Source organism: Vanessa tameamea, chromosome 31 (genome assembly GCF_037043105.1).
Source record: "Vanessa tameamea isolate UH-Manoa-2023 chromosome 31, ilVanTame1 primary haplotype, whole genome shotgun sequence".
Taxonomy (NCBI): domain Eukaryota; kingdom Metazoa; phylum Arthropoda; class Insecta; order Lepidoptera; family Nymphalidae; genus Vanessa; species Vanessa tameamea.
Window position 1 is genome coordinate 3,346,225 of NC_087339.1, and position 12,182 is coordinate 3,358,406.

Sequence of the window (12,182 nt, forward strand, 5' to 3'; positions counted from 1 at the left end):
AGAATTTTAACTCACCCGCCCCGTGACGCTGTAGAGGCCATTAAGGCCAACAGCGTACTCTAGCCGAAAAACAAAAGGCTATATATAAATTTAATTGTACTTTAATAACATACCTTGTAATTAAAATGATGGAAAAGAGTAACAACTGAGTTTCTTGCCGGTTCTTCTGGATATAATCTACATTCCGAACCGGCGGTAGCTCTACATTTAAGTCAAGATCCCCATATGAATTTAACTAACTATACTTTACCCCCTTTTAAGTGGATTTAAAGGGGGGGCGCGTTCTCTTAATTATTTAATATATAAATCAACCATTGTAATGACTTAAATATCTAGTTTTTAGCCTTTAATTAAGACATACTGGTGTTAGGAATTTATCAAAATTTACTGGTATAAAAACTAACAATTTTGTCTATGTCCTAATGTCATTATATTTATATAAGATTTGACAGTATGCTAGAAGGCTGTCTTAGACTTTAGGGTCTATGCTGGCCTGCTGGGCTTTGTAGTATGTATACTAATATTGAATATGGATAGTCAACTATCGATAGACTATCGATAGTTAAGGTCTTAGCGATAGTATCGATAGTCTATCCATAGTATTGGCACTTGTCAATACTATCGATAGTTCCCCATGAGCAATACTATCGATAGAATTGCAAAAACCATTACTTTTAACCTAAACCTGACGACCTCCGTGGTCGAGTAGTGTGTACACCGGTTTTCATGGGTACGCCACTCCGAGGTCCCGAGTTCGATTCCCGGCCGAGTCGATGTAGAAAGAGTTTAGTTTTCTATGTTGTCTTGGGTCTGAGTGTTTGTGGTACCGTCGTTACTTCTGATTTTCCATAACACAAGTGCTTTAGCTACTTACATTGGGATCAGAGTAATGTATGTGATGTTGTCCAATATTTATTTATTTATTTATTATTTAAACTATCGATATTATCAAGAGTATCGCTGCTACAAAAAGTATTATTTACAGAGCTAGTGATACTATCGATAGTATTGAGAAAAACGATACTCAATAGTACATACTATCGATATCCTGAAGTTTTCAAAGCCAAACTATCGATAGTTCTGTAACGCTGATGTATATGTATAATCAGTATATAGTTTCTAAACAAGACCAAGAATTTAAGTGTTATTCATAAAACTGTTTCCTACATCTTATACAGTAACACTGTCCGAAGTCATCAAACCAATTTTGATTATATAGTTGTTTATATGGAAAATGAATAAAATAACATTTTAAAATATAAATCATTTATTTAAAATTTAGTACTCCTTCTCTTGAATCCTGTTTTATTTAGAGGTAATTTCAATTGAACTATTTTTTTATTACCCGATGTAATTACCGAGGCTCCAGTAACACGAACCTTAAGTGTCGCAGTGTTCGGTGTCAATTTTAGAGCGTCGCATAAACTTTCCAACTCTAATTTTAAATTGTTAATTAACAATAAAAATACTATTGCATGGCATAACGACTTGTCCTTAAACGGCGCTGGTCTTGTTCGTTTTGAATGTGACATACTCAGGAAATTACTTAAAATTATATTATTCAATGTCACAGACGTTGAACAGGCTACAAATGACTTTTTTGTAATATCTTTTACCATCATTGTGTAAAGATATAGCAATGAATTGGCGTACACTGCTAATACTATAAGCTTTGGTGATAAAGTCTTCTTGTATATCATCGACTTTATAAGTGGTATCATATCTGATGTGTAGTCTTTACCCTCTAACTCAGAATGTATCTTTTCATATTGTTCTTCAGATAGTATTTTGTCTATCTCATAGACATGCTCAACTTTTTCAGCTGTGCGGTTAATGTGAGGTATGTAAAAATCGTCATTGTTAATATTATTGTACGTAGATAAATCTAAGTTTTCTTCTGTCACTTCTTGTGTTACATTTTGCATCTGTTCGGTAACAGTTTCAATATTTACTTTTAACTTTTCACGTTGTTCCATACGTTGTTTTTGCTTCTTCGAACCGAACTTACGACTGAGTTCTAGGTGGCTCGTTTCAAGCTGCAAATGCGTTGCGTTTAGGTCAAACTTGAGGATAGGCTTAACATTCACGACACCCGATTCGATCAAACGCACTTTCCCCGTACTTTTATTGCGTGCTAGTATAAAAGTCTTACCCAAGCCCTCGTTTTCTTCATCACCAGCATATACGAGGCCATCTATCTCAGTGGCTAAGGTTTTATTATTAGTGACGGAGTTTTCGGCCAAAATGCATTCTTGGTTAGCAAAGTTGTCCGTCGTATAACCATTTTGGAAGTTTAAAATCATCGGATACACTGACCCTTTGGGATATACATCGTCGATAATTATTTCTGTCATTTTAACTTAAACTAAAACGGCGACTTTTGTCCGCACGTGCATTAATAGGTTACAAAAATAAAAACAATGTTTATATTTTGACAATTCGACAATGACAGTCGAAGATTTATATTCCATAGATAATGTTTATTTTTTTCTATCGATAACAGATATGCAAAGATCTGAAATGACAGGTTTGTGTCAAAGAATTTATAGTATATTACCTAAGAATATTAAATCATTATACTTAATAACTTGTTATTTCAAGTTACAAGTATCATTTAGCTTTCATAACTTTACTGAATACAAGGTTTTTACATAACAATCTGAGATTAGTTTTCTGGTGATTTTTTAATTCACTACACATTTATTTTATTGGAAATACCAACACAATTACAACATTAATTAGTAAATCGCCAAAGTATTTTTTGTAAAAATAATAATCTCTGCATCAACTCAAAATATTAAGGTTAAATATAGAAGAAAAATTAACGAAAAATAATAATTGTAATAATAAAACATATAATAATTAGTAATGTGTTTATTATTTCTTATCATATTTAAACAAATAATACGAAATCGTGAAATCATCATAATGCTAAGAATTAGTCATAAATTAAACTTTTTTTTTTATTTTTACTTCATCCCTGTTACATGACACATTCTATGTTTTCGAAATGATCGTTTTGCATAATATTTCTTGTTACAAAATTCACATTGGTATATAATCGCTCTAATATGTTTAATATTTATGTGGTAGCCTAAATTTCTTTTCGAATTCGTCGCAAATTTACAAAAGTTGCAGTTATAAAGTTTAGTTACTAAATGTACTAACTCGTGCCTAGAGAGTGAAGATTTCTTATTAAAACCTTTACAACATATTTGACAGATAAATATGTTCTTCATTGTGTCCGGGGATTTTTTGTTCATTGTACAGTGACTGTCAAAAGTATTTCCACTTATAAAAATGTTGCTTGAATGACAAATGCTTATATTAGTTTGTATAGGGTTTTGTGAAATATTATATAATGATGTAACATTATTTGTATAAAGTACTTCTTTTGTAGCTTGCTCGATTTCTGTTTCTATGAAATAATTGCTTTGGTAATTATCATCTCTAATAAATATTAAATTATTATTTAGTTGAAATGTTTACAATATTTTTGATTTCAATTAGTTTTTAATGAAACGAAAAACAACAATTTAAAAAAATAATAATGCGAGTCGTAAAAAAGGCCAAGCATTTTCTCAGTCTTTAACTCAAAAGATTTTCTACGAACCATATGAAAATTCAGTGACAAAATACGAAAGTTATTAAATTCATTCTATTCCACGAAACAAGCTCCCAATGGAAATTTCCTTCGTGTTATTAATTTATGAACCTTCAATTGCCGAAATATCATTCCTTAGAATCGTCTCACATGTCACTCGCCACGAGAATCGACCAATGTGGTATGATGTTATTTGTTTCTTAGGACAGTTGGACACGTGAAACAGACTATATTTTTTTCTTCGCTTTCCCTTCATCGTATCGCAATATGACTTACATCTCTGAATTCGCTTTAATAAATTACATGACGTGTAATTTTTTAGTACTTATAAGAGTATTTAAACGCATAAAATCTTACCTGAAGAATTGGCTGCAATGGGTAAACCCTTATTGTATTTTATCAAATCAATATCAAGTAGATTAGCGTATTCGCACCCATAGAAAACAAGGAGCTCAGTGTTTCTTGGGATAATTTTAATGGTACTGTAAATTTAGTATAATTCAACAAAACGACAGGTACCGATTTCGTACGGGTAAAATTCATATTAAGTTTTTAGAAATTAAAATTTTCGAAGCTCGTCTCTCAGTAAGCGATTACGTTGGAAAGGAGTATGAAAATTTCCGTAAGTAGTATTTCGCTTATAATTTATGTATATGTCACCGTAAGCAACCGTAAGCACAATATAGCAAAAAATAATCCGTTAAATTGCAATCATATTCACAATATTTCGACAGTTTACAAACTGTCTCGTCAGATTGTAATCTAACGATGTTTGTAATCTTACGGTGACATATAGATATAAATTAATAAAGTTTTACGGCTATTGAAGAAATAATTAAAAATAATGAAACGTATTCAAAATTACACACATACTATATAGTGTGCGTGTGTGTAATTTGCAGCAACACATGTAAAACGATAGGCACATGTAAGCGTACAACACACATCACACACACACACACACACGCAATAGCAACATGTAGTGACGTTCGAAGTCTGACTTTTATTTCGGCTTAGCTCTCATTCGCCAAGCGTATTTGCTATAGCCGATTCTTGTATGTATGTACTTTGAATATTTATTGGAAGATCTCTATTCTAACGGTCATTATTATCGAAGTCAAAGATTTGTTTTTTTAAGTTTTTGTTTGTCCGTTGGTACGTTGTATAAAATTTGTTGATGATTGTCGGAGTCAAATTATACGGTAAAATATCTCAATCGCGATTACATCAATCAAAAGTCAGCTTAATTTAAAACTTCAAACATATGCGTAACTTGTTAACTTAAACTTATTTTACTTCTGCTAATGCTGTACGTTTTTTTTTTTTTTTTTTATTATTTCATGAATATGTCGGGATTACGGTAGGGCAACTGACGTTCGTCACGGTAGCATGCGCAAGCGATCCCGTGGCGCCCACCGAAAGACGGAGAGGGTACCGCTGGTTTTTTATTGGGTAAACCCGGCGTACCTGGGCGCACTCGGCGTCCAGGGCTCCGGGGAGTCCCACACACCCCCCCACCTTCCATCACGTGGGGAAGCGCGTAACGCGTTTTTCCAGCGAGAGAAAAAAAAAAAAAGGGCAACTGACGTTCAATATATTATTTTAAAGATATCAAATACTTAAATTTCTAAATGTTAAATTGTATAAATAATTAAAAATCTGTTAGGCATTCTTTTATCGATCATTCCAAAAGACATATTGTGTTCGTCCATTTCATTTTTGTCGCAGAGCTTTCAACTCTTTAAATCCTCCTCCGTCCATATAGAAAAAGAGTTACCTGTAATAAATCTGTTCTCTATATTGATAGGCGACCAGATTTTGTTCGTGGAAATTTCTCGAACAATTAACATAACGCATCCAGTTCGATTCAATATCGTTTCCCCCGTCTATTATGTACGATGGAGTTTTGTATGAATATACCTGTATATGATGAGGTATTTATTTATTATATGAGTTAGCAGAAGCACAAATGGGCCCTGATATTAAGTGGGCATCACTGTCCATAGACTTTACATGAGCTACCAACCTTGAGAACCAAGATGTTATGTCCCTCGTGACTGTCCATTCTTCAAAGCGGAATACAGCAGCATCAAGTATTGCGGTTTGGCGGAAGAATATCTGATGAGTCCATTACCGTCTTTACCTTAAGGCACATGGGGCACGTGCCCAGGACCCCCATCCTGAGAGGGCCCCGAAGAACCAACAATTTACCAAATTAAACCAAAAAATATCTAGCAAAAGGGCCCCAAATTCATGGGAGCCCAAGGGCCCCAGCATAGCTTGAGACGGCTCTGGATGAGTCCCTATCCAGACGTGATAAAGCCCTTCCACCAAGTATTAGTCCAAGCTATTGGGTTATCATTTATCTACACAATTGTATTATTATTTCCCAAGGAAAGTGTTATGGAAGGAAGGTGTATTTTGTAGTGCCAATGTCCGTAGCGATGGTGACCACTTACCATCTGAGGGCCCTAATTTATAAAAATCTAGATTTCTAATACATAATGAATTAAGAGGCTTAGTGTATATTAGCATTTATTGTCGTAGTTTCACAGAACAAGAGTTTCATTATTATTATCTTACCTGCCAAGAGTACAAAGAACTCGCATCATTAGTCCTCTTACCGCGATAAGGTCCGAATCTTACCCCGCGTGGTATTGTCCTGGAACTAAATACGCCTAGGCCCGCCCCTGTGTTCAAGAACAAGGATGGCAAAGCTAAATCGAAGAAATTATATCACTCTCACTGTACTGGGTCTCTGAATGATATGTATATTCCAACCATAAGAGGATAAAAGCCAAATAAACAATATTTGAAATTTGTTAGATTTCATGAAACCATCTACATCAGAATTACTTCGGACTGTGTTTATGCAGTTTATAATAATATACATAATATTACCTACATTTAGTTAGATATTTATTTCGTAAGTTATTGTTTTATCTCCGGTCCCAATAAAACTCGTATGTCTTTGTATGCAAATCTGTACCCCGACTTACACGGATGGCGCTCGGCCCCCCCTATCACTCGACAGGTGGAGGTAGTTCGGGGTATGACTATATGAGTACTCAGGAAAAAACAAATTCATGCGATTCGCTAATAGCTCAGCTATATTGTGCACTACTGAGGATTTATGATTAATATATCTTTATTTATAATACAACACTAGTACACTTAACTACTTATTTCCACTTTAATTTTACTTCCAAAATTCCGATTACAGTTTCTTCGATGTTCAAATAGCCATTTTTTCGCAAATCCATAGTGAATATCATAGATTAATCGAGCTCTCCACCAATGATATTGCGTCAATATGCTGTCAAACGTTGTTTATTTGACTTTTCTCTTCTTATAGTTGGAATATAGTATAAAGATTTTTGGCACGTTGCTCTTGAGGCTGAACTCTTACTGGCGGAGAGTAACGGAATATTCTATATTTCTACCCAATTAGTCTCTTTGGTAAAGGTCGCGGTGACCGAAATAAGTGTAGAGAACTGCTGATTTATGGTTTACTACTTCACTTCGCTTCTTCGCTTGCGTCATCAGTTGTTAGGAATTGAAAAGTACGCCTATGTCCTTGTAGTTCAAACTTGCTTCATACCAAATTTCATCAAATTTGATTTAGTTTTGTAACCGCGAAACAACAAAAGACAGACAGACAAACAGAGTTGCTACAACCGGGATGTTATGGATATGTCATTTCGGATCTAGATACGGATACATGAATAATATTTTACCGGTTACTGATACGAAATTATTTCGGATAGTTTCGGTTACGGATATTACATTATTTAGAAATTGTACAAGAAAAAATTACAAGATATTAATATTACTATCTTTGCATGTTATTATTTATAATGAGGTATAAACACAGAATATATATATAATATACTTTTATATATAATTAGCTTCTCTCTTTAAGTATAACACTACAAAAACAAAATTATAATAAATATTTTTGTTTTCGTAAATAGATACGGATACATATTTATTTCGGATATCCGATACTTTTGGTTACGGTCACGGAGCTCCATAACATCTCCGGTAACAAGCTATACACACATAACGATATCGAAACAGTAAAGAATAGAATAATAACAAAGTCTTATAATAGAAGTTACTAGAAAATATTTGGACATACCTGGTATGACCGATGTTGCTAGATGTAAAAATGTTTGCGGTATTGTGTAGGCGGCGATTGGTATGGAGTCTTGATGCTTTGGATTAAATTAATATTATATATTTTGATTACTTTTATTTATAAGAGGTAATATTGACATCGCCAATGCCCTCTTACTGGAACTAAATTGTTGTAAGTTAAGTGTACATACATAATCTTCTTCAATTATGAAATAAGATTCAGTATAGGTATAAACGATCAATTTATATTTATTTTGAAAAAAAAAACGCTTTAAAATTCTAATTTTTCTAGGAACGCATTAAATTGCTTTTTGGAACAAATATAATAAATAATATATTTATTAACAAGTACAGTTGAGGAATAATTGATTTGTCTTAAAAAAATTAAGCAATTTAAAACAGCTTATATCACACTGATTGTTTTTGTTTCAATGGCGACAATAGGGCTTACAGACTAAACAGAAAAATTAAAAAGTTTTGATTTGTTTTTTTCCTTATGAAAAATTCCATAGACAATATTATACAATAAAAAAAATAACAATGTTTAATCTTATCGATTGTAAGTAACGCAAATGTGAATAAATAATTTAATTTATTTTCATACCTCAGCATCGGGTATAATTAGTTGAGGTCCGTGGAGAGAGCAAAATTCAGACACCATCGTCACACACTTAGGACAAACTGTAAAATTATGTTTGACTAAAAGTTTTTTACTCGAAATAAACAAGCATCTGTACTTATTCTCTATTCCAACCATAAAAGTAAAAAAGTCAAATAAACAACATTTGACAGCAAATTGACGCGATATCATTGGTCTAGATCTTGATTAATCTATGATATTCACTATGGATTTGCGAAACAATGGCGTTTTTGACGTCGACGAAACTGTTATCGGAATTTCGGAAGTAAAATTAAAGTGGAAATAAATAGTTAAGTGTACTAGTGTTGTATTATAAATAAAGATATAATAATCATAAACTATTAGTAGTGCACAATATAGTTGAGTTATTAGCAAATCGCATGAAATACGTATCTAAGGTTTGCTTATCTTTATTTCTATTTCGATTGGAATAGGGTATCTGAAGCAACAAAAGCAATAAATTAGAAATCCCGATAGTTCGAATACGCCTCTTGTGAAAACGTCACTGTCATTTTAATTATTGGCATTTCGCATATGAATAAAAAGAAGCATCCTTCCGCACTAGCGATCAGCCTGCCTTAAGTTTTAGAATCTGGCCCCCAATTACCAAATTATCACTTTATTGCAATCGAATCAACAGGTAACTGTGGCTGTTTAGTCGAAGTTGAATCGCAAAATAATCGGGATCGTATCATCACCGATAAAAATAGGTATATTTGGAGCTGTGCCAAATCATTTGTTTTTTTTTTTTTTAATTTATTTATTAACTAATTCATTTTGTATTAATACTTACTTTATTTAAGTAACGATGAGTGGATATAGAGCCAGTGCAAAAATTTGAATCGATCAGTATTTGTAACAATATTTTATAACAATAATTATTTCGATGAAAAACGTCAAAACACGCAAAAGAAATTTGAGATTTTAGAATTGTAATTTTTTATATTTTTGGCTACAATACAATTTTATTATTTTTATAGTGTAAATCGTGTATTCGAAAGGGTGGTACAATAACTCACAAAGGCATATTTTTTAATAATTTTGTAACGTAATATACCTAAATACATAATCAATGAAAATGCTTACAAATATAGTTATCTTCAAAACGAAGCATTATATCATTACACTTATTTTGAACATGGCTTTTCTTGTTTATATTCATGATAGACAATTTTTTGTCAGGTGAAAATATAAAATGCGCGCGAATTTATATATTTTTTTGTTGATGGAATAAAGTGGCTGAGGTAGTAATTTAAAATAATACGGTAAGACTTATTAACTAAAAGTTACAGAAGTGAAAAATTAAATTGAAATGGAATGGCAACTGAAATATTACGTTTTTCTATCAATTTAACATAAAATACAGATATGGATGATTCTGTACGAGCGCAACGAGAGAGTGACAGCGACGCTTCGTATAAACGTGGATGTCGCACTACAAATACGTTATTAATTATTTTAATTGACTTTCTCTATTATAAAATAACTATGTAAATCCTACATTTAATATACGTGGAATGAAGTTCCATGATCATCATATCTATTCATAAATAAGAAAAAATATATCCACGCTTTTTGAGTCTTGAAATGATGAATGAAATGAAAAAGTGTTCTTTCTGGTTCTCGTAATTATTTATTTTCATGAAATAAATAAGTTGTGATGAATAGTTTTTCGCAATTTACACAAAAAAAAACATTCTAAAGTTTTTCCTCATCAAACATGGCGTGCCGATTTGCCAAGTCAAGTGTCGTCATGAAATGTGAACTGAATTTGAGCAAATAGGCAAAGCCGTAGTGTGTTCCGGTTTATAGGATGCGGGACTACATGGTCAAGCGATATAACATCGTCGTTAGTCTCAAATTTATACAAATATAAATGATTTTGTAAGTAAAGGTAAACGTTTATAGCAGTACTAATGTGTATGGGCAGTAACCACAATTAAAACCACTTTTTCACAAAAAAAAAAAACACTAATTCAAATGTCTAATTGAATAAAGACTAATATATATATATATTTTTATTATTCTTTTTCTCTGTAGAATCTCCATTCCGAACCGGCGATGGTAGCTTTAATTAATATAGTTTCTAAATTGACGATTCAAAAGAGCTCGTCAAGCCTACTTGAATAAAGTACATTTTGATATTACATAATAATTTAAGGGCGGTCCCTCACATTGGCTTTCGTCTATTAAAGTTTAAATTCAAGCACTATACAAGTGAACGAGATGCCCTGCGCATTACAATATAAAAACGACTGATTCCACTGCAGGCGAATGTACAAAATCAAATCTTAGATTGTTACTTTATAAGGCATTGCATTGCCGGTGAGGGGCTTCCCTACCATTAGTAAGATTTGTAGTAATTTAGTATGCACTAAGGGAAATGTATAAATAAGTAGATACACAAAAAATATTTATTTGAACAAAAACAAAATTAATCACAAGAAACAGAAATTTAAAAGCTTACAAAACAAAACACGAATAAAATAACAAAAAACCATAGAAATTATAACTCAAAAAATGCTCGTTATAAAATTAAAATCCGCCATCATTTTAAAAAACTAAAATATTTTTTAAATGTAGCTAAAATAGCAGATGTTAATTTTGATATATTAAATATTATTTATTAATTAATCTTAAAGAAATCTTATTGGATTTAAGTATCAATTGCTTTTTTCATTTGTGGCTTTTATTTGTGCCGTGGCACGGATTATTTTGCCAATATCACGTGCGATGAAGAAGACATGACAGAGATTGTTATCAATTGATACTAGACACTTGTCAGTCTTTTTTTTTATTTGGCTTTTATTTGTGCCGAGGGCACAGATTATTTCGCTAATGTCACGTGCCACTTCACTTGTCAGTCATAGTGAGACATTTTAGAAGTCGTGTTTGACACTTTACCCGGTTTAGCAAGATCGTACAGATAAAATCTAGTTAAAAAGATTTGTACAAATGCAAACAGCAATATGTACTATATTTCTATGACATGAGTTAAGATAAACTATTCTTAGTACATGTGGCAATTTGCTAATACCTCTGCATATTTAAACAGTTCTCGGCTACCATATATTTATTTAATAATTTAATACATTACCACTTATATGAACTTTAATTTTACTTACTAAGTTCCGCAAGCAAGTAGCTTTGACAAAATTCAAGACGCCATTTTTCACGAATCCATTAATACCATAGATTATTTAGCTCTCGACCAATAATGTAATTACAATTCAAGGTCGTAGTTGTTTACATATCTTTATTATTATTTCGTATAAAATGTGTGAGAGCGTTCTAATATAAATCTAAATATTTTGGCAAATACGTCGTTTTCGGGTTCAGTCCCTGTGTCTTGACCACACGTAACGTAATTATGATAAGTATATTTAAATACACCAATTTGCAAAGCTAAGTGAAGTGCCGCCATTAGATATTTGGATTCGAGTTAAGAAAATCATAGCCATAATACATTACAATTGAATAAATAATATCATACGTATAAGATTTCGAAAACATTCTTGAGCTAAAATGACAATTCCTAACAAGGCTAATTCCAAGTTTTTTTTTATATGTTGATAAAAAAGACAAAATTATTTTATAACACTTAAACTATAAAAAATGATACATTCCTTCTCACTAAAGTATACTTTTGAAACGAAACAAAGTAAACAAAAACGCAAGCAAAACGCTTTAATCAAAACCGTAATACATTAAAAAAATATATATAACAGAAATATTTATAATTGTAATAAAAAAAATAAGAATACTTTATGGAAAAGCTACGACCGATCTATTGTTCAT

At 32.0% G+C, this 12,182-nt stretch overlaps 1 protein-coding gene across 1 annotated transcript; it reads right to left on the reverse strand.

Moving 5' to 3' along the window:
* Window positions 1-1,249: 1,249 nt before the first annotated feature.
* LOC113391426 (uncharacterized) lies at window positions 1,250-2,446 on the reverse strand. Its single transcript, XM_026627391.2, has one exon. The coding sequence runs from the start codon at window positions 2,352-2,354 to the stop codon at window positions 1,272-1,274; it is 1,083 nt and encodes a 360-aa protein (XP_026483176.2). The 5' UTR covers window positions 2,355-2,446; the 3' UTR covers window positions 1,250-1,271.
* Between the last annotated feature and the right edge of the window lie 9,736 nt (window positions 2,447-12,182).